At 52.8% G+C, this 22,846-nt stretch overlaps 1 protein-coding gene across 2 annotated transcripts in view; it reads left to right on the top strand.

Moving 5' to 3' along the window:
- Positions 1-9,489: 9,489 nt before the first annotated feature.
- Positions 9,490-22,846, top strand: part of RAB11FIP5 (RAB11 family interacting protein 5) — an 82,885-nt gene continuing 69,528 nt past the window's right edge. For both annotated transcript variants that reach the window (XM_075931038.2, XM_089777737.1), the window contains exon 1: positions 9,490-10,051. In XM_075931038.2, the coding sequence (XP_075787153.2) occupies positions 9,621-10,051 (431 nt within the window). In that variant the 5' untranslated portion in view covers positions 9,490-9,620. The remainder of the gene's footprint in view (positions 10,052-22,846) is intronic.

Here is a 22,846-nt window from a genome sequence, read left to right as displayed (position 1 = left end):
TCATGGCCACATTGCCGGCTCCCCTGTGAGCAGACAGAGCAAAGCATTGTGGGTAAGCATCCCAAAGTGTAGTGTTGTGGGAAGGCAGATTTGATCCCTGCGTTTCTTGGGATTCCCTTCTAGCTCTTGGAGCTCTCCAGGTTGAGGAGTGTCAAAGCAGCACAGCCGTCCCTCCAGCTCTCCCCCTGTAGCACCAGCAGCCTGCCTGCCTCTGTGCTCCTAGCAGGGCAGAACAGAAGCATTCCAATGATTTGTTCTTTGTTTGTTCCCCAAATGGAGCAGCTCACTCAGCTGTCAGACACTTCTTGGAGCTTTAAAAGGGGAGGGGTGCATGCCTGCAGGGCAGCAGAGATCACAAAACACTGAGCAGAGCCATCAGCACAGGCATTGAGGGACACTGGCGGAAGCCAGTTCTCTCAACAAAACAAACAGTTGAATCCACAGAAGCTCTCTGTCAACAATAAAGAGAGGGGGAAAGACAAATGTCTCTCCCAGGACTGGAAGTTTTTTGTTGCCCAAACTGGGTGTATTTCCCGACAAAAGTTGCATTGCCATGTAAACGCTCTCACTGTTTTGTCGCCGAATGCAGTTTTTGATGACAAAATGTGCCAATGTAGACAAGGCCTCAGGCCACGAGCTAAATCTCTTTTAACAAATGTGCCCCCTAAAAAGTAACTTCATACAAAATGAACAGCATGGACTTGCTCTTTACGTAGAGCATTATGTAAATGTGTGGAACTATATCAATGATGAATGAAGATAATAGAGATCTGCCCTGAGATGCCAAGAATAGAAATTGTGTCTGTAGCAGGGGGGTTGCTCCTGACATCTCTCGGCTTCCAGAAGCGATCTAGGAGGAAGCTGGGTAAGCAGTGAGGGAGACTGAAATGACAGGGAATGTTTAATTCAGGGAGTAGACGCATAAGGGGAGAAGTGACAGAGGAATACAAAATAATGAAAGGGAGAGAGAAGAAAATTGGGGCACTTCCATCTCACCTAAATGGGGACGAGCTTTCTAATTGTTGGCAGCTTTTTAGTATATCACGGAAGAGAGAAGGCTCCATTGGATTAGGGGAGACATGAAGCAATGGGCAAGAAGCAAGGGGCTTAAACTGCAGCAAGGGAGGTTTAGGTTGGACATTAGGAAAAACTTCCTACCTGTCAGGGTGGTCAAACACTGGAATAAATTGCCCAAGGAGGTTGTGGAATCCCCATCTCTGGAGATATTGAAGAGCAGGTTAGATAAATGTCTATCAGGGATGGTCTAGACAGTATTTGGTCCTGCCATGAGGGCAGGGGACCGGACTCGATGACCTTGCGAGGTCCCTTTCAGTTCTAGTATTCTAGGATTCTCTGCCTAGCAAGGAAAGAACAGAAAACTGTCTAACATGCATAGGTGAAAGTGGGCCGGTGCAGGCCGGCCCAGTGTACCAGTAAGAAGTGGCTGGCATTACAGGCCCAGATACAGCTTTTCCTTCCCCGTCGGCAGCTGGGCTGGTAGGGTCCGGCTGTGCTGCTGCGGCGGTGCTTAACTTACCTGCCCCTTCCCCCCCAAGGCCCACCACTGGGCGGGAGAACAGAAAGGGGCAGGGACGTTAAAGTGTTGCCATAGCAGCACTGGCAGAGTCACTGAGAGGCGGGAGACGGGGCTGCCAATGGTAGGGGGGGAAACGGAGCAGCTGCCCTAAGGCCTGGTGGAGCCGCAGGCCCTTTAAATTGCTGCTGGAGCCCCAGGGGCCCACATGATGCAGTGCTGAAAGGCTGGCTGGTTCCCACCCCCAACCCTTCCACCCAAGGCTCCGCCCCTTCTGCTTGAGGCCCCGCCCCTGATGCATGAGGCCCCGCCCCTTCTGCTTGGGGCCCCGCCCCTGATGCATGAGGCCCTGCCCTTTTCTGGCCCCTGTACTGGTAAGGTTTTTAAATTCCTTTCATCCCTGATATAGGGAGAGAGGATGCTCACCCCAATCTGAGACAAGGGCTGGCCCAGCAACAGCGTTTAAAGTGCTTTGAAACCCGCCAGGGTCTCCATGTGGCAGGTGGGCGCCCCCTGGGGGGACTAGACATGCAGGTGAGCCCTGTGCTGTGCTCGAGATCTGTTTTCTCTGTCCAGCTGTTGTTGCGTACAGACAGTTCTTGGCTGTGTGGAAGCGGTGGGGTCATTGGTTAGCCCTGCCCCAAGAGAAGAGACTGCCTGGGGGTGTGCTGAGGGGCGCACAGCCTAAATCCCTGCTTTCCAGGGAGGACTTTGCATAGGAAAAGCTGACATCTAGAGAGCTGGCAGCTAAGCAGCATGCCTTCAGGGAAGTCACAACAGGGTCAGAGGTGTCGTCGCCTCGGGCACCGTGACAGGGGCAGCGGCTGAAGGGGGGCAGGCACGGCTGGAGGTGTAGGATGAAAGAAGTGTCTGTAACCACTAGGACACATGCCCTTCCGCAACCTGGAATAGAATCCCCGATGGCCACGTTTCAGTGTTTCTCTGCGAGCTAGCTGGGAAACCCACGGGGAAAAGTGTGCGTTTCATACACCTCTAGTCAGGGCCGTCCCTAGCAGGGGGCGGGGCCTGGGACAACCCCCCACTCTGCCCCACTCCACCCTTTCCCCAAGCCTCTACCCCCTCCTCTCTTGAGTGATTGCGGGAGCTGGCAAGGAGGGGCACCTCCCCACAGCGCCCTGTCCTGTGCAGGCGATGGCTCTGCCTTTAGCAGCGGGCCCCCAAGAGAAAGTATTGGCCTGCTCCCAGGTACCTTCTCAGCAGTCGGTGCTGTGGGCTGTGGTCCCGCTTATGTGCTGCGGGGGGGTCAGGATGATCCCAGCTGGCGGAATAGCTGTTTCTTCAGGTACAAACAAGATAGGAAAGTTGCCACTCAGAAGTGGGAAACCAGTCATCACACGATCCCATGGAGAACGGCGCGTCGGGAAGATTACGATTTGTCACGGCCATTTGTAGTAAAAGTCATTGGCACGTCCCAGGCAGTAAACAAAAAATTCACGGGAGGCCGTGACCTCGTTGTGATTTTTACCAACAATACCTGGGGCGGGGAGGTGGTGGGAGGGAAATGATACTGTCAGGAGTGGAGCACGGGCCCAGGTCCAGCCCTGCCCAAAGTCACGGGGCAGGGGTGCACAACCCTGGCTCCGGCTCTAGCTGCAGCTACTGATGGTCGGAAGGAGTCTCAGAGATTCGGTAAAATCATGGGTGACTTCTGTGACTAAATCGCATCCTTAATCGCAGCGCGTCGGCAGTGCGAGTTGAACTAGGATTGCATGAGCACCTTTCTTTTAGCATTTCCAAACATTGGAGTACACTGCTTGGAGTGTTCCGGGTAATATCAGTCTTGCGGGGGCTGTATTTGTTTACAAACTGTGCTCCAGTAAAGTTTTAACAACTTTGCATCAATCCACCACTTAACACTGCGGCTGCAACGTCAGCAAGTAGTTTGAAGCCCTGATCTGGCCAGATGTTGCGTGTTTTACAGGTGCCTCTCAGGGTAGATAAGAACATGACGTAAGAGCAGCGATACCGGGGTTGCATGTAAGAATTGCCCTATGGTGGCCAATGCCAGGTGCCCAAGAGGGAGTGAACAGACACGGAACCATCAAATGATCCCTCCTCTGTCGCCCATTCCCAGCAGGGTCTGGAACACTTCAGAGAATGATTTTGCATTATTGCTCATCTTTTTAAATAGCCCTTAATTCTGTGTTATGAGGACTAAATAATGCTTCTTTATTTACCTTCTCCAGTCCGGTCCTGATTTTATAGATCTCTATCATACCCTCCCTTAGTCATCTCTTTTTCAAGCTGAAAAGTCCCAGTCTTATTCATCTCTCCTCATATGGAAGCTGCTGCAAACCACTCATCATTTTGTTTCCCTTTTCCAATTCCAATGTACCGTTTTTTATACGGGGCAACCAGATCTGCATGCGGCATTCAAGATGTGGGCGTACCATGGGATTTATATAGAAGCAGTATGATATTTTCTGTGTTATTATATATCCCTTTCTTAATGATTTCCAACATTCTGTTAGTTTTTTGACTGCTGCTGCACATTGAGTGGATGTTTTCAGAAAACTAGCCTCAATGACTGCAAGATCTCTTTCTTGAATGGTAACCGCTAATTTAGATCCCATCATTTCATACGCAGAGTTGGGTTTATGTTTTGCATTTCTCAACATCAAATTTCATTTGCCGTTTTGTTGCCCAGTCACCCAGTTTTTTGAGATCCCTCTGTAACTCTTCACAGTCTGCTTTGAATTGAACGTAACTATCTTGAGCATCATCTGCCAATTTTGCCACCTTCCCTATTTACCCCCTTTTCCATATAATTTATGAGTATGTTAAACAGTGCCGATCTCTTTCCAGACTTCTGGGGGACACTTCTATTTATCTCTCTCCATTCTGAAAACTGACCATTTATGCCGACCCTTTGTTTCCTATCTTTTAACCAGTTATCAGTCCATGAGAGGATCTTCCCTCTTATCCCAATGACAACTTACTTTGCTTCAGAGTGTTTGGTGAGGGACCTTGTCAAAGACTTCCCGAAAATCTCAGTACACCATATCCACTGGATCTTCCTTGTCCACATATTTCTTGACCACTCTGAAAGAGTTCTATTAGATTGGTGAGGCCTGATTTCCTTTTACAAAAACCATGCTGACTCTTCTCCCACATACCACATCCATCTGTCTGTTTGATAATTCCACTCTTTACTGTAATTTTAACCAACTTTCTTGTACTGAAATTAGGCTTATTGGACTGTAATTACTAAGGACTCCTCCGGAGCCTTTGAAAAAAATTGGCACCACAATAGTTATCTGGTACAGAAGCTGAAATAAACCACAGTTAGTAGTTCTGCAATTTCATATTTGAGTTCCTTCAGAACTCTTGGGTGAAGACCATCTGGTCCCGGTGACTTACTACTGTTTAACATACCAGTTTGTTCCAAACCTTCTCTAATGACACCTCCATCTGGGGCAGTTCCTCATATCTGTCACCCAAAATAAACGGCGCCGATACTGAAACATCCATCACAGCCTCGGCAGTGAAGACTGATGCAAAGAATTCATTTAGCTTTTCTGAAATGGCCTTATCTTCCTTTAGCATTTCCAATATCCAGCGGCTCTGATTGTTTGGAAGGATGCCTGCTTCTCATGTACGTATTTTTTTTTTTTTACAGTTCATTGTGTCTTTTGCAAGTTTCTCTTTAAATTCTATTTTGGCCTGCCCTATTATACTTTCACACTTGAATTGCCACAGTTTATGCCCCTTTCTATTTTCTTCAGTTGGTTTTCACTTCCAATTTTTAAAGGATGTCTTTTGGCCACTAACCACCTCTGCTACTCTGTGGTTTAGTCAGAGTGGCATTTTTGATCCTCGTACTGTGGTTTTTAATTTGGGTATGTGTTTAAATTGAACCTCTATTATGATGTCTTTAAAAAGTTTCCATGAAGCTTGCAAGGATTTCAGTTTCCTCACTGTTCCTTTTAATTTCCAATTAACTGACTTCCGCATTTTTGTGAAGTTCCCCTTTTTGAAATTAAATGCTACCAAGGTGGGCTGCTCTGATGCTCCCCCCCCCCCAGGAGTGTAACATTTTATTATGTTATGGTCACTATTATCAAGTGATTCAGCTATATTCACTTCTTGGACTAGACCCTGTGCTCCACGAAGGACTAAGTCAAGAATTGCCTCTCTCTTTGTAGGTTCCAAGACTAGTTGCCCCAAGAAGCAGTCACTGAAGATGCAAGAAAAAACAAGGACTGTGGTGGTGCTTTAAAGACTAACAGATGTATTAGGATATTCAAGCATGAACTTTTGTGAGCTGCCACTCATTTCCTCAGATGCTGAATTGGGAGGGGTTGCGACTAATCTGGAGGATAGGGTCATAATTCAAAATGACCTGGACAAATTGGAGAAATGGTCTGAGATAAATAGGATGAAGTTTAATAAAGACAAATGCAAAGTGCTCCACTTAGGAAGGAACAATCCGTTTCACACACACAGAATGGGAAGCGACTGTCTGGGAAGGAGTCCTGCTGAAAGGGATCTAGGGGTCAGAGTGGATCACAAGCTGAATATGAGTCAGCAGTGTGATGCTGTTGCAAAAAAAGCAAATATGATTCTGAGATGTATTAACAGGTGTGTTGTGAGCAAGACACGAGAAGCCCTTCTTCCGCTCTACTCTGCGCTGGTTAGGCCTCAGTTGGAGTACTGTGTCCAGTTCTTGGCACCACATTTCAAGAAAGATGTGGAGAAAGTGGAGAGGGTCCAGAGAAGAGCAACAAGAATGATTAAAGGTCTAGAGAACATGAGCTATGAGGGAAGGCTGAAGGAATTGGGTTTGTTTAGTTAAGAAAAGAGAACATTGAGGGGGGACATGAGAGCCGTTTTCAGGTATCTAAAAGGGTGTCATGAGGAGGAGGGAGAAAACTTGTTCATCTTGGCCTCTGAGGATAGAACGAGAAGCAATGGGCTTAAACTGCAGCAAGGGAGGTTTAGGTTGGACATTAGGAAAAAGTTCCTAACTGTCAGGGTGGTCAAACACTGGAATAAATTGCCCAGGGAGGTTGTGGAATCCCCATCTCTGGAGATATTGAAGAGCAGGTTAGATAAATGTCTATCAGGGATGGTCTAGACAGTATTTGGTCCTGCCATGAGGGCAGGGGACTGGACTCGATGACCTCTCGAGGTCCCTTCCAGTCCTAGTATGCTATGATTCTATGAAGAGAAAAAGAAAGACAGACGGTCGAGGTTGGATATTAGGAAAAACGATTTCCCTAGGCGGGTGGGGAAGCTCTGGGATGGGTTCCCTAGGGAGGGGGTGGAATCTCCATCCCTAGAGGTGTTTAAGTCTCGGCTTGACCAAGCCCTGGCTGGGATGATTGAGTTGGGATTGGTCCTGCTTTGGGCAGGGGGCTGGACTCGATGACTCCTGAGGTCTCTTCCAGCCCTGGGATTCTAGGCTATTTTACATTAGTAGCTATGCAGTGAATGAGTCTTTGATGGTGTGGCTGATGTGGTTAGGTCCTGTGATGGTATCACTAGGGTAGATGTGTGGACAGAGTTGGTAACAGGGATTGGTTCTTGGATTAGTGTTTCTGTTGTGGGGAGTGTGGTTAGTGGTGGGTATTTGCCTTAGGTTGGGGGCCTGTCTGGCCTGTCTCCCAATGTCTGTGAGAGCGAGGGATCACCAACGAGGGTGGGCTGTAGAGCCTTCATGATGTGTAAGCGAAGTTTTATCAGGGGGCTGTAGGTAGTGGCTAATGATGTTCTGTTGCTTTCTGTTTCATCTGAAGATGTGGGTTGTGCCCAGAAAAGCTCATGAGACCATCTACATGTTTTCTTAGGGTGCTGTAAGACTATTTGGTGTTTTAAAAGATTTTCCAGTTACAGACTAACACGGCCACCCCTCTGAAACTCTTGCTTTCTTGGTTGGGGCTGTCTTCTAACAGGTGACTTCTGGGTACCCACCTGGCTTTATCCGTCTGTTTCTTCACTTCCCCCGATGGGTACTGTAGTTTTAAGAATGCTTGACAGAGATCCCGTGGGCGTTTGCCTCTGGGTGAGGGATTGGAGCAGCTGTGATTCTATTTTAGGGCCTGGCGGCCGTGCAGACAATGGGTCGTGTGATGTGTTTAGTGGAGGTGTGTAAGTCTAGTGGTCAGTAGGTTTCCAGAATAGAGTGGCGTTTACCCGACCCTCCGTTATTTGTGCTGTAGTGTCCAGGAAGTGGATCTCTTGTATGGGGTGCTCCAGGCTGAAATTGATGGTGGGGTGGAAACTGCTGAAACCCCCGTGGGATTCTTTAAGGGCCTCCTTCCCGTGGGTGCAGATGAGGGAGACGTCATCAATGTAGTGTAAGGAGAGGAGGGGCCCCTCTGCACCCCATGCTGAGGCGACATGTATCCAGTCAATAGGGGGATAGCGGAATTCCCCCATTATTAATGAATGCTTTTTATTTTGACAGGCTCTCTAATCTCCCTGGGCGTTCCACTAGGCAAGGTGATCTGTCGTCAAAGATTCAAAGGAGTCTGGGGGTCCCAGCTGCTACTGCAGCTGGAGCTCCGGGCCCTTGAAATTGGTTCCGGAGCGCCAAGCTGTGCTCTACGGACGGGGCTGGAGCACGTTGCAGTCTGAGCGGCTCCCCTGGCCTTGCCCCTTCTGGGAGCATGGAGCCACCCGCCCCTTCCCCAGGGGCCTGCGCAGGCTGTCAGCTGGCTCCCGTCTAGAACAGATCCCACCTATTATTGCTATCCTGTTACCCAAACATGGAACTACTCGCCAGAGAGACTCTATGGCACAGCTTGGCTCCTTGAAGATTTTTGCTTCCTCTGACTCCGGGCTTGCTTTCACTGAGACGGTCTCTCCCTACAGCCCCCAACCCAGTTCTGCGCCGGTCGCGTGGGTTTCCAAACCCGCGCTGCCTGCAAACCTGGGCTAACAATTGCTGGAGCCGAGTCTCACCGCCCGGTAAGCACGTCCACGCGGCTGTTAGGAGCCGGGTCTCGGTGTGTGGCTTGCCCTCCCAGCGCCAAACGACCCAGGTCACAGCGGGCCTCAAAAAAGATATTTTGGCCTTGGAAAGGGTTCAGAAAAGGGCAACTAAAATGATGAGGGGTTTGGAACGGGTCCCATACGAGGAGAGGTTAAAGCGACTGGGACTTTTCAGTTTAGAAAAGAGGAGTCTGAGGGGGGATAGGATAGAGGTCTATAAAATCATGAGTGGTGTGGAGAGGGCGTGTAAAGAAAAGTTATTTATTAGTTCCCTAAATAGAAGAACTAGAGGACACCAAATGAAATTAATGGGTAGCAGGTTTAAAACTAATCAAAGAAAGTTCTTCACACAGTGTGTAGTCAACCTGTGGAACTCCTTGCCAGAGGAGGCTGGGAAGGCTAGGACTACAATAGAGTTTAAAGTGAAGCTAAATACTTTCATGGAGGTTAGGACCATAAAAGGCTATTAGCCAGGGGATAAAATGGTGTCCTTGGCCTCTGTTTGTCAGAGGCTGGAGAGGGATGGCAGGAGACAAATCGCTTGATCACTGTCTTCGGTCCACCCTCTCTGGGGCACCTGGTGCTGGCCACTGTCGGCAGACAGGCTACTGGGCTAGATGGACCTTTGGTCTGACCCAGTACGGCCGTTCTTATGCCTTGACCTTGGAGCCATTCTCCTGGCAGGGCCCCAGTGCTGGGTGATGCAGTGAGTGGACAGAAGGCAGGACTGGGCTCCAAGCGGAGCCAGGGCTGGGTTAGCAGGGGACTGGCAGCCCCCCGTGGCCACAGGAGGGAGGGACTGGCCCTATCTGGCCTGCTCCTTCCTTTGCCCCCCGCCTGGTGCTTTGGGAATGCCGGGGCGCCCCGTGGCTTGCCCTTCCCGCAGCATTGCAAGCCCGGGGGCGGGCTGGAGGCTGCAGCGGCGGAGCAGCAGGCGGGGGCGGGGCGCCAGGCCCGGAGGGGGCGGGCCCGGTGCAGGGCCCGGGGAGGGGCGGCGCGCGGCTTGCAGCAGCCGGGGCGGGGAAGGCGCAGCTGCGCTGCGGGCAGGGAAAGTTACTTTGCAGCCGGGGCGGCGGCTGCAGCGACCCTCCCTCCCCGCGTTGCACCGGGGCCCGGTCCTGCCGCCGCCATGGCCCTGCTGCGGGTGGCGGAGCTGTCGCCGGAGCCGGCCCCGCCGCGCTGGCTGCCCACCCACGTCCAGGTGACGGTGCTGCAGGCCCGCGGCTTGCGGAGCAAGGGCGGCGGCGGCGCGGGCAAGCCGGGCACCAGCGATGCCTACACCATCATCCAGCTGGGCCGGGAGAAGTACAGCACGTCGGTGGCGGAGAAGAGCCCCGGCAGCCCGGCCTGGCGGGAGGAGTGCTCCTTCGAGCTGCCCGCGGGCGCCCTGGAGCTGGGCGAGCCGGCGGACTGGGGAGGGGGCGCCCCGCGCGGCCCGGGGGGCTGCGAGCTGGTGCTGACGGTCATGCACCGGGCGCTCATCGGCATGGACAAGTTCCTGGGCCTGGCCACCGTGCCCCTGCAGCCGGTCTTCCGAGAGGGCCGCTCCGTGAAGAGCCAGTGAGTAACCCAGCAGGATCGGGGCCCCCGGAGGGGAGGGGGCATCGCCCCACATCAGACCGGCTGGGGGGGGGGGCTGCCGCCCCACTCCCCGCATTGCACTTGGCTAGGGAAGTTCAGCTCTCCCCTGCAGCAGGGCAAAGCCTGGGGAAGCGGGTCTCGTCCCCCTCCCCCCCTCCCCTCCGTGGAAATGTCATTGGGAAAAGTTCAAGCAAAAGCGGCCGAGAAGGGGTCCGCGTCCTGGGCGCGCAGAGCTGGCTGGCTGCGCGCCGAATTGTGCGCGCCCAGTGGCGCAGCGCGCCCCCCGGGGACATGGCAGGAGCGCGGCTATTCCAGGGCGCTCGCCACCCCCCGCACCAGGAGGAGCCGGCGGCAGTGGGGTCTCCCTTCCCTCCTAGCCCCGGAGGGGGAAATAGAAGCGCCCCGGTGTTGGCGTGGCTGGAGCCCTGGGTGGGGGTTTTTGAAAGCATCAAACTCTTCTTCCCAAGTGGCGTTTCCCAGCTTGTCTGCACCAAATTTCAACATCAGGGAGCCTGCTCACCACTCACTGCAGCGGACTTGGGAGGGGCTGGGCGGCTATCCGTTGGGTAGTGTCCCTCTCCCAGGCCTGGCAGGAGACAGAGCAGAATTAACAGCCTTAAAGGGATCCGGACATTCCCCACCCCCAAACCCCAAACAAATCTGGTTTGTTTTGTTCCACCGGCTTGTGGGGCTCTGCCTTGGGGAATATGGGCAGGTTTTGGTGGAAATAGGGGTCGATGGGTCGTGTTCAAAAGGGACTTATTTTTCTGGGAGCATTTGCTGATTGTTTTACTCTGTGGAAGAGATCGGAAGCGTGTGTGGCTCGAAAGAGAAGTCATCGTTAGGGCTAGTTGGAGGCAAAAGCTTTATCTGCAGGCTTTAGAGCCGTGGTGTCCAAGCAGTTCTGAAGCAGTGGTCGCTACTGCTCTAGCGAACTAGCCACGTTATTCTGAAAACGCAAATAATGTTGCGAGCCAACTAGCCGCGCTCAACCAGCCGAATAGCCACATGTGGCTAGCAGCTAGCGTGTTGGACGCCACAGCTTCAGAGGGAGACTGGATTGCTGGGTCATACCCATTTGCAGGCAGTTTCTCTCTAATGTGCATGCCTGTGCGTGAAATCTAACTTTCCGTGCTCCTTGCGGCTTGCTCCGGGCATTGATGGATTACGCTCTGGGCAAGGTTGGACTTGGAATGCACTAGGCTGGCCACGGGGAAAGCAATGCCTCTTTGTCAGGGTATTTGAAGAACGCAATTGTGTGAAGGGAGAGGCCCTGCATTCCCACCATGCAAACTATTTAATGAGGGAAACCGTGTTAAATAAACAGCGCCCGGTCTCTTTGCTTTGGCTCAGGTCCCTGGGTAAGCACCTGCTTAACTTTGTGCACAGGAATAGTATCCCTGCCAGTAGGAGCGGAGCCGACGGCTGTCGGGAGCCATCTCTTTGTGGTGTGCCTGGCACAGGTGGCCTCTGATTTTTGAGGGCCTACATGAGCAACAGTAACAAATGTACCATCCGGCTGTTATCTTGGGAGCCTTTTGCACTCTTTACATTTGACAGGCTTGGCCTCTGGCTGCCTTGCTTGCCGTTGCTTGTGGCTGCGTCCGGAGCTGGCGGTGATGGTGTCTCATGTGATCCTTGCATCACCGCCGTAAGATTGCTTGGGTGCTTTGGTGTGTAACCCACGTCGTGGGCTCTTGGCCAGGAACTTTGCTGTGCTCATCTTAACCCTTTTCTTGGCTCAGTGTTGTTCCTTTGAAGGCATTATGCAAAGCGCCCTCTAACTTTTTCTGTCCACGTGCAGCATCAATTTTATGTGCACTGAGGCAAGCGTGGATGTGCACCACCCATAGAAACACATGCTGTGGGCGCTCTGCTGATCAGCTGGAGTTCATTTGAATCCCTCCTGGGTGGCTGCCGAAGTACTCAGCTTCCAGGGTTGTGTTTTTAATCCCGCTTAAGGTGCGGCACATGGAATGTCCCTACAGCTGTAGATAGTAGAATCACCCTAAGCCAGTGGTCACCAACCGGTAGATCGGGATCGATTGGTAGATCTTGGAGCATCTGACAGGTGATCTTTACTGGTTTGGTCAAGAGGCCGTCAAATGCCTGCACTTCAGCTGCCCCTCCCATACTGCTGCATAGCCCCTGCCCTTTGCCTTCGAGCTGTCCCTTCCCACTTGCTAGGCAGGGTGGGAAGAGGAGGAGGTTCTGATTACAGGGTAGGAGAGGGGACACTCTGACGACTATCTCCACAGAATAGAGAGGGGCAAAACGGGGCTTGGGATGGAGGGAGTTTGCGGGCTGCTTTTCAGAGTGGTGCAGGGCCAGGACAGGGGTGAGCCTGCCTTAGCCTCACTGCACAACCTGTGGTAAGCAGTGTCCAGCTGGAGCCTGCGTCCTGAACCCCTGCCCCAGTCACAAACCCCTTCCTGCACCCCAAACCCTTGCCCTAGCCCTAGCCCCCCCAGACCTAAACTTCCATACTGAGCCTGTACCCTGAACCCCCTCCTTGAACCTCAACAACTCAGCGCAGAGAAATTCCATCTCCCTTGACCAAAGACCAGAACCTGCACCCCAGCCTTCTGCCCCTGCCTGATGAAAAGGAGGAAGGATAGGGGAGGGAGGGAGGATGGAGTGAGGAAGGACAGGGCCTTGGAGAAGGGGCACACAGGAGGCAGGACAAGGGTATTTGGGTTTGAGCTAGATCCTAGATTGCACTTAAGATCACTTTTTTGAATTTGTGCTTAAAAAGGTTGGAGATCGCTGCCCTAACAAAGGTTAAATCCAGGCTTGTATCTCAGGACCGCATGGAATAACCAAACACTGGCCGCTTTGATTTCCAAAGAAACTCTTTAAGCACTAAATTGCACAAGGTAAGAGTTTTGAAGCGTCTGTGCCATCACACGCCCGCGATGGCCGGGGGCTATACGCGTCAGGACTTCCTGTGACAATGGCATGACGATTCGCGTGCTCCAGGACTCAAAGCTAGGAGACTCTCCATTCGTTGTCAGCAGAGTAGGGCCTAAGACACACAGCTGAGCAGTTCTGATCCCATCTAATGAGGGGGGAGGTCATTGCTCAAACGCTAGCTAGTTCAGAGCAGCGTGTTGTAATTGGGAGGTCAGCCGTGCGGGCTAACAGGGGAGCTTGATGTAGATTTTTATGGCAAGCATCAGAGATGCATAGAGAGCCGCACGGTGAGTCACTAACTTGCCTGAGGTGCTTGCATTTTCTAGGCAAGCTGATGCAGCATACAAGCCGTGAACTGGCATAGAGTGAATCCTTCACAGGGCCCATATAGACCTGCGGGAGTCTATTTGGAGGAGACCGAGGTTGTTTAGCAAACCCTCGCTGGAGACGGCAGGTTTGCAGGCTGGTATGAAACAGTGCAAAACCCTGCAAGTCCGAGGAGTTAGTACAACAGGCTACAACCGTTACACAGTAACTTATAATTGCCCAAGCTCGGAAGCAAACTTCCAAAGTCTGGCTGAGTGGGTGAGACACAACTTTGTGTAGGAGGATGTCTGCTCCTACCAGATAACAATCAGCTAAGCTCTTGGTTGAGGCCCCATCACAGCCTCTGTTGTTCTCCCCAGGTCCTATGCATGGAGATAAACAGGGGGGCTGCAGGAATTCATTAAGAACGGTCCTGCGGTATCAGATGGTGACTGACATGCAACTGGTGCTTTGCAGGGGCTGCTCACCCTGAAGAGCTTGCAACCAGGGCTGTGACAGGACCAGAGAAGATAAACTGCGAGTGGGTGGGGAGAGAAAGCCAGGGTTACAGCAGAAGGTCAACGCCTGGTTACGTTGGTGTTTTTTCTAAGCAACTCTCTCTTTTGTGCAAAGACATTGCCTGGTGCGTGATAGGCCTCGAAGAAGCAGCTTGAGGAGGAACAGCAGACAGGTCAAGGGAAGGGTCCGGGTAGTTGGAGGGTGGCAGGGAACCACGGAGACAGAAACAGGAACATAAAGTGTGGAGGAGGAACGGTGACAGTCCCTAAGTGTGCAGCTTTTGCAGAGGTGAGGGCTGTGTGTGCATCTGGTTAGGCACCTGTGGGTAGCACAGTGGGGAACTAGGGTTATTCACGGTGTTTCTTGGCACCAGTTACAAGCAGTAGACTAGCTGGTAGTTCCTCACTGCTGCTGTAGACCAATGTTTCTCCACCTTTTTTTATAAAGTACCCCTTTAAAAAAAAAAAAAAAGTACCCCCAGTACCTACAGTTTTCAGATACACTCAATTTTTTTTCTACCATTGCAACACATTTGTTTAAACAACTTAATCGTAGCCAGGAGGGCGATGAAATGTTTGAGTGTAAAAAGTACAAAAATAATAAAACGCTGTAAAACTTAACACAAAAAATCGGTTTTCTCCAAATTTCAGTTGTGTTGACGTACCCCCCACACTTCTCTCCAGTACCCCCAATGGGACATGTAGCACTGGTTGAGAAACACGGCTGTAGACCATTTGTCATTGGGGCCTTGGGAAGTGATTCGTTTGAGTAGGCCGGCACAAGCCTTGTGAGTTGATGGCTTTCAGAGATGCTAAATTCAGGCTCTTTGTGGCCAGTGGTTGCTTGTGGGTTGGTACAACCTGGAATGGTGGGACCACGGTGTCCCTTAACACTCCTCCTTGGGCTGACACTGACAATGCAACACACATGACAAGCAGCAGACACCTCCAGGTGCTGTGATCATTCAGCCAACAGCGTGCAGGGACACACCCAGCTACGTTGTCCTCTAAGCCACTCATGAGCTGTACAGAGACACACAGGCCAGTAAATCCCCCCAGGTCACCAAGCCTTGCTCCCAGAAATGCCCCATTGTACACCGCTCCAGACCGTCTCTTGAGCAACGCAGGCTTGTTCATTAGTTCGCTGCTTCGTTAGAGGACAGCAAACATGCTCCAACTCTTGTCACCTGAGCAGATTCCCCCGCAAGCAGTGTGGGCAAATTGGTTGCAAAGGATACAACATTAACATACGTGTAACTGCAGAAAAATTAATTTAGGCATAGCGGTAAAGTTGGTTCCCTAAGAAATCAAATCTCAGTCTAAATGTTAAACTTTCTCCGACTAAGCAGGATTGGAATCCAGCATCCAGCAGTTTTTCCTCCCCCTGACTAGGTTTTGTAAGTAGGTTACACAAGTGGAATTCTTGGGATCAATTTTCCTAGCTCCGAGTCTTTTCTTCCAAAGGTCCTTGTTGCCTTCAGAGTAGTTGGGGAGGAGGGAGGCCAAAGTCTGTTCTGAGTCCAATTTCTACACCGCCCCCCAGTCCGTGGGCATGGAAAGATATTGACTCAGGCATAGAGTGAAGGGTCACAAGTTCTCTGTCCCTTGCTAAGTCAGTGAGAGCAATCCTCATTCTCTGCATGCTTGGGTGAGTGGATTTTCCTTAATGGGCCATCAACACAGTGCTGACTAGTCCTGATGTAAATCTCTCTGGGCTGTTCCTTAGCTGCCTTGGAAAGGCCAGCGGTGAGCCTCTCCCAGGCTAGCAGAACCGCAGTGATCCCCACAGCAAAACTTTATAACTTCACATGCACCGGAATGAATACATTCAGCAGGGCAGTAACGCAACAGATCGCAACGTCTCCAAAGAGACCACCCCAGGCTTACGTTGGACGAAACATACACACTTGAATCTCCTTACTCCAGATGTTCCCAGTCTGGGAACACCCCTGGTTCGGACCCTAGCAGGGGGAGGAGGAAGCTAGGGAGGGGCACGCAGCAAAGCGCTGGTCCGGAGGTTTTTCCCCGGCGATGCCTAGGAGCTGCTATATTGAGTTTGAGTGTCACAAAGGGACAATCGGATCATTCAGGTGTGAACTTTTGTATATCAACGGCTGTTGAATTTCACCCCCATCTCCTGTGTTGAGACCAATCACCTGTATTTGGCGAACTCCCGTCTTAAAGGCATCCAGAGGTGGGGAATCCATGACTTCTTTTGGTGGTTTGGTCCAACCCATGGCTCATCAGCCTCACTGTTTAAAAAAGCCGGTGCGTCATTTCCAGTTTGAATTGATCTGGCTTCAGCTTTCAGCCCGGGGCTCTTGTTCTGCCATCGTCCACTGGAGCACAGAGCTCTGTAGTACCTAGGACAGGGGTGGGCAATAACTTTTTGCTGGGGGCTACTCCAAAAATGGAATTTTATAAAAAATAATAGAGGCGGGGCCTCAAACAGAAGGGCGGGGCCAGGATGCTTCTAGGCTTCCTCATCCACAGACCACGATTGATCTGAGGGTAGGGGAGCCTCTTTGCCCTTCCAGGTTCTCCCTAGGCACCCAGGCCGCTGGCGGTGAGAGGAGACTTCCCGTGTTCCCCCATCCCCAGACCAGTCAGGGAGCAGGGGATCATGCGAAGCTTCCTTTCACCCTGCCAGGTGCGCATGGCACTTCTGAATGCTGTGTGCTCCTCACAGGATGGGGCCAGAATGGAGGAAACTTCGTGTGCTCTCCCCGCCCCTAATTAGCTTGGGACCGGGAGAGTGGCAGGGCCTCCGTGGACCGGATCAACTCTCTTGGTGGGCCGAATCTGCCCCACAAGGGCCCTTTTGCCCACTCCTGACCTAAATCCCTCGCTGTTAAGCATTTGCTCCAGTTCTCGCTTCACTTTGGTGGCTCTTTTCGGCAGGTTGTAACAGCCTTTGAAAACCGTGGGCTCCAGCGCGGCTTGCAGGGTTCTAACGTCTGCCCTGCTAATGCAGTGGACAGAGGTAAAGTCGCCCTGCCTGCCTGCCCGCCCTTGGCCTGCTTATACCGAAGGGTCGCAGCAGCCCTTTTGTCACCTGTTGGCAGCCAGAGCTCGTGATGAGTCATAGAACCAGAATCACAGAGCTGGAAGAGACCTCGGGAGGACATCAAGTCCAGCCCCTGCTCTAGGCAGGACCAATCCCAACTAATTGGAGAGCGTCCTGAGAAGAGCAACAAGAATGATGAAAGGTCTAGAGAACATGAGCTGTGAGGGAAGGCTGAAGGAATTGGGTTTGTTTAGGCTGGAAAAGAGAAGATTGAGGGGGGACATGAGAGCCGTTTTCAGGTATCTAAAAGGGTGTCACAAAGAGGAGGGAGAAAACTTGTTCATCTCGGGCTCTGGGGACAGGACAAGAAGCAAGGGGCTTAAACTGCAGCAAGGGAGGTTTAGGTTGGACATTAGGAAAAAGTTCCTAACTGTCAGGGTGGTTAAACACTGGAATAAATTGCCCAGGGGCAGGGTCAATTTTCCCATTGAAAATAATGGAAAAGGTGGGGGTTGTGTTTCAAGCGGTGGTGTCCGTTGGGACTAGGACATAAGGTTGGGAGAGAAAGGGGACGGGGTTACAGCAGGGAGGGGAGTGTTTGGCTCTGGGGAAGGGAAGGGGAGGAGAAGGGAGGGAGATTGGGTTGGGAGTATACCCCTGTGACGGGTCTGCTGGGACCCACGCTGTGTCTGGCGAGGGGGAGTCAGCGGGGATGGCGCGGCGAGCGGCGAACCCTCCGACGCTTTGCAGGGAGGCGGGGAAGCCCTGTGCAGCCACTGGCAATGGGCCAGCTGGGGAAATCGTGTTATTCTGGAGACGGTCGTGTAATTCAAAAAACCTTCCCTAAAAAAAGATCCTGCTATGGTGAAAACGTTTGAAGCAGGCACGTGTTAAATGAGGAATGACTGTATCTGAGAATGAAATTAACCATTTTAAAAATCCTATCACTCTGAAATTGATCACAATGCACCATGAATTTGCTAGGGCCCTACTGATGGGCCCGTCTGGCCTCTGCTAACGCTGCCAAGGTTGGTCATGGGGAGACAAACTAGCCTAACCACTGGAGGTGATGCCGCTAAGGATGAGGCATGTTGGTGGGCAGCACAGTGTGACCTAGGACCTCTGGCGCTGTGTGCGCTTCTCTGTGGGTACCTGACAGCCGCCAGGACGTGACGTCTGGCATGTGCGCGAGAACTGAGTTTAGGGGTTTGTCAAATGGCGTATCCAGAATGCCGCCCTCTCTGCCGCATCGGAAATAAATGTCTCGCTGCAAATGGGGACTGCATTGAGCTAGGATGCTCTCCCCTAAACCCGGCCCCGCCTGCTCCCGTGCAGGCCTGGCCATCTGTCTTGCCCTGCCACCCGCTGTCCAGCCGTCCTGCACGGCTGGCTGCACCGTCTGTCCTAACTCTGTTTGGAAGGAGCGATGCACTGACAGGTCACCCGAGCAGAGGTCTAATAGAAGCCATCGCTGTTCCTGCTGGTGCTTGGGACTGGCTCAGCTGTCTTCCGACAAACCCCAGGTGTAACAGGAGCTGTTGTCCGCGTGTGCCAAGCGGTTCCTGTAGAGCGTGCATGACAGATGCCATTTGCAGATCCCGAACGGCGTGACGGGGCGCGATTGCCGAATGAAACGGCTTCCTTTGCACAGCAGGGGATGGGACAGAGGGAGGAGAGGATCTTCTGCTGCTCTTGAAATGCCTTGAGGTGGAGAGGTTGCTCTGCACGGTGAGAGCTGCCCAGGTGAAGGCCGTCAAACCACCAGGTGTTAGATCGGGGTGGGCAAATACCGGCCCGTGGGCCGTGTCTGGTCTGTTAGGGTTCAACCCCGATGGGCTCCCCACCACCGTATTTACCTGCACCTCCACAGGTCTGGGGGTTGCCAGCTCCTGTTCCTGGGCAGTGGGTGCTGTGATCGCCCGTATCTGCAGGGGTGCAGGTAAATAGAGCAGCTATGTCCCATCAAGTTCTTTTGCCCACCCCCGGATTAAACTACGAGCAGGGCCCTAGATCAGGGAGGGGGGCAAAAACGAGCCAACGCAAATCACGTTCCGCTGCACCCTGAAAAAGGTGGGGTTTCCTGGGGAGGGTGTTGGCGGGTAATACGGTTTTGCAAGGCTCCAAAACCCTACTTTCCGGTGGCGAGCGGCAGTGCCTTCTGGCCAATGAGGCTTGGGGGTTGCGGAACGCCGTTCTGGTTCTGTTCAGAAGGGAAGTTGTGCTCGGTGAGCTGTTTTGCTGCCCGGCGGTCTCGTTGCAAAGAAACCGGAGCTGTTGCGTCTCGTGCGTGGGTTTGGCTGCAGGCTACCTCTGCTGCTCCAGCGTGCTGCTTTTCCAAGGCCGGGGAGAGCAAAACACCCTCCCCCACGGCTGCCCTTCGGCACCTCCGTGTCCCTGGCACGCTGCTGCTTCTACAGAGCAAACGTAGGCGCAGCCAGGCAGCTATTCCAAGGGGCAGAAGATTCCACCAAAAGCAGCACGCAGGAGCAGCCGTGAAGCCTCCTCTGCCTTCTTGCACCTGGTAGCCAACTGAGTGAGGAGCAGCTCTGAGGACGGAGCCTTCTCTCCCTTCCCGCAGCACGGAGGAGCAAAGGTGCTACGGGCGTCCTTCCCCCTTAACAGCAGTGGAGGACGCGTCCGGTCGCCTGGCCAGGGCGTTGCCCCAGAAGATAACTGCGGAGAGGGTTGGCATCTGGCTAGTAGACAGCCAGTAAAATTTGCAGGCCCTGCGGGGGTGATGCGCTAGGGGTAAAGAGCATGTAGGACGCTGGCTTGGAATCCAGACCACAGGCCATACACACAGCCTGCGCTGACTCTAGGCTCGCCCAGTCAAAGAGCTTTGGACGGGTATTAACCTGGCGCTGTAACCGTGCTGGCTGCCCCCCGGCTGGCAGCTGGAATTCCTGACCGGGTTCGGTAGGGGACACGAGCCGTCGCGGTTAAATCTCCCTGTGTTTTGCAGAGTGCTGCAGCATGAAATGAGTTGCCAACAGCTGCGCCTGTTACAATGCGGGAGAGCTGAGCAGAGCTCTCCTGCTGGGGCTGGCTCTCCCCCCTCTGCGGGTCCAGGGGCTTTGGTGCTAGGAAAAGCCCCTCAAGGCAGAAACGGGAGAAGAGTCGTCATGGCCGGGCTTGTAGCTCCGGTCTTGCTGTAAACCTGTTGCAGAGAGAGGCCGAGGGCTGCGGCTGATTGCTGGCAAGAGCCGCCGTGCTTTGGATGTGTATCCTTGTGTGGCCAAAGTGGTTAAGAGACAGGAGCGGAGGCAGAGCTCATTCCTCGAGGCACCTCGACAATGGAGTGCAGGGCTCATAAGAACGGCCCTACTGGGTCAGTTAAAAGGACGTTTTTTCCATCTTGCAATGCACAGGCAACCTGTGGAACTCCTTGCCAGAGGAGGCTGTGAAGACCAGAACTTTCACAGGGTTAAAAAAAGAGCTAGATACATTCATGGAGGTTATGCCTATCAATGGCTATTAGGCAGGATGGGTAGGAATGGTGTCCCTAGCCTCTGTTTCTCTGGAAGTGGGTGACGGGAGGAATCATGTGAGGATTACCTGTTGTGTTCCCTCCCTCTGGGGCACCTGGTATTGGTCGCTGTCGGCAGACAGGAAACTGGGCTGGATGGACCTTTGGTTTGACTCAGTACAGCTGTTCTTATGTATGTTCTTAACATTCTTAGTGTAACCACTGAAAATTTCAGCGGTTATACACACCTGCAGCAGGGGGCAACAGCCAGCTCCCTGGGAGCCAGTGTGCACCGTCTGCTGCCTCGTATCAGTGGCAGCAGCGCAGGGTGGCAGCCGGCTCCCTGGGAGCCAGTGCACACCAGAAGCTAGCTTCTTTTAAGCCTGCTTCTGGTGCATACTGGCTCCCACCTGCAGCCAGCTCCCTGGGAGCGGGGTGGGAGCTTGCGCATAACCATTCATGGTAACCGATAAAACCAGGCTTATCGATTAACTGTGTAAATGGTTGTCTTGTTACATCCCTCGTAGAAGAGGAGGAAAAACCGTGTGGGGATGCTTGCTCTCCAAGCCAAGCAGAACAATGTTACTGCCCTGAACTGGTGCCTGAAATTGCTGTGCTCGGCCTTCACGTCCCTCCTGAAGTCCTGCTTTTGCTGGGAGGCCTAACAGGAACTGGCCAGCTACTCGTGTCTTGGGAGAAGGGAGCTTTGGGGCGAGTCCCGATCTATCTCCCTGCCTGTCCCGTTAGCCTGTGAGCCCTCTTTGGGAGAGACCGCCTCTGTGGCTGGCCTGAAACCCTGACATGCTGCGAGGAAGGGTCATCTCAGCAAAGCTACAGCATGATTAGCCCCTCCCTAATGGCTGAGCAAATACCACTCCATGTGCGTCCTGTCGCTTGAGATAAGAGCGTCCCTGGTGCCTAGCTGAGCCGGGCCCATCCCAGCGGAGGGGTGACCTGCAGAGGAGACTTGCTGCTTTGTGGTTAAGGCACAAGCTGGGGAGACCCGAGATCTGTTCCCACTTGGTTTCGAGGCTGTTTAAGCGCCGGGGTTCTCTGTATCTCCAGTGCTCACATGAGGCTAATGCCCGTCCGTCCGAGTGGGAAGCGAGAGGAAATAGAAACTGATCACAGGAACTTGTCCTGTGGCCCAGCTAGGTTTTGAAAAACAAGGTGTTGAAATGCTCTTCCCGAGGAGGGGGGAGCTGTGTGCAGGGCAGGGCCCAGCATGAGCTGTGATGAAATCTTTGTTTTTTTGGGACTGGAAAGGCAGCTGTATGGGGATATTTTTCGTGGTAACTTGACCAAGCCAGGAAATGCCTGGCTGTGTTGAAACCCATGATTAGTAAGCCGATCCTTCGGCGTGGGGGAAGGTAGAGGAGACGGTTATGTGGAACGCTTTGAGTGGTGGTAGATCAAGTCAGTTGGAATAAATGGACCCAGTATTCGGGGATGTTTCCCATACCTGTGAAACTGACCAACTTTTAACCACGTTTATTAACCGGAGTGTTGTGAGCAAAACACGAGAAGTCGTTCTTCTGCTCTGCTCTGCTCTGCACTGATTCGGCCTCAGTTAGAGTATTGGGTCCGGTTTTGGGCACCGCATTTCAGGAAGGATGTGGTGAAATTGGAGATGGTCCAGAGAAGAGCAACAAAAACGAAAACATGAGCTATGAGGGAAGACTGAAAGAATTGGGCTTGTTTAATGTAGAAAAGAGAAGACACAGACAATGGACGTGAGAGCAGCTTTCAAATACCTAAAAGGGTGTTCGGAGGAGGAGGAAGACACATTGTTCTCCTTGGCCTTTGAGGATAGAACAAGAAGCAATGGGCTTAAACTGCAGCAAGGGAGGTTTAGGTTGGACATTGGGAAAATCAGGGCGGTTAAGCACTGGAATAAATTGCCTAGGAAGATTGTGGAATCTCTATCACTGGAGATATTTAAGAGCAGGGTAGACAGACACCTGTCAGGGATGATCTATACCAGGGATGGGCAATAATTTTTGGTGGGGGGGCCACTCCAAGGTTTTGGGGAGTGGTGAAGGGCTGCACTTTTTCTGTGGCGGAGATGCAGGATCTAGGATGGAGGTTGGGTGCAGAAGGGTGCATGGGGTAAGGGACTCGGCTGCAGGAGATGGTGTGAGGTCTCAGAGGGAGTTTGGGTGAAGGGGGGGTGCGTTGTGACCTGGGGCAGGGGATTGGGGTGTAGGGTCAGGGAGGGCGATGATGTCGCACTGGTCACCGCACCTGTTCCTGGCTAAACAGAGCTACTTCTCCACCCTCAGTCCTCTGCCCCGTCTTCCTCCCTGCAATGAAGGACAGTTGGCTGCTCTTCCCTCTGGAACCCGTCCACCTGCCCCAGTGACACTGTTTCCTGCTGCGGGGCGGAATCCAGGGGTGGCGTTTCATGCTCTGCACGCTGCCAGCTGTGACCTTCCTCGGTTCCTTTTCCAGGCAGGCGCTTGTTTTTCGCAGTCCCGTTTTCCTTGCCTGTCGCGCTGTTGGGATGCGACTTGGGTTCTTGCCCGCCGACCTGGCTGCGGCCAGAGAAGCTGCGGTGGCTGGAT

This window comes from Pelodiscus sinensis, chromosome 4 (genome assembly GCF_052426305.1).
Source record: "Pelodiscus sinensis isolate ZL-2025 chromosome 4, ASM5242630v1, whole genome shotgun sequence".
NCBI classification, from domain to species: domain Eukaryota; kingdom Metazoa; phylum Chordata; order Testudines; family Trionychidae; genus Pelodiscus; species Pelodiscus sinensis.
This window is presented reverse-complemented; position numbering and strand designations above follow the sequence as displayed.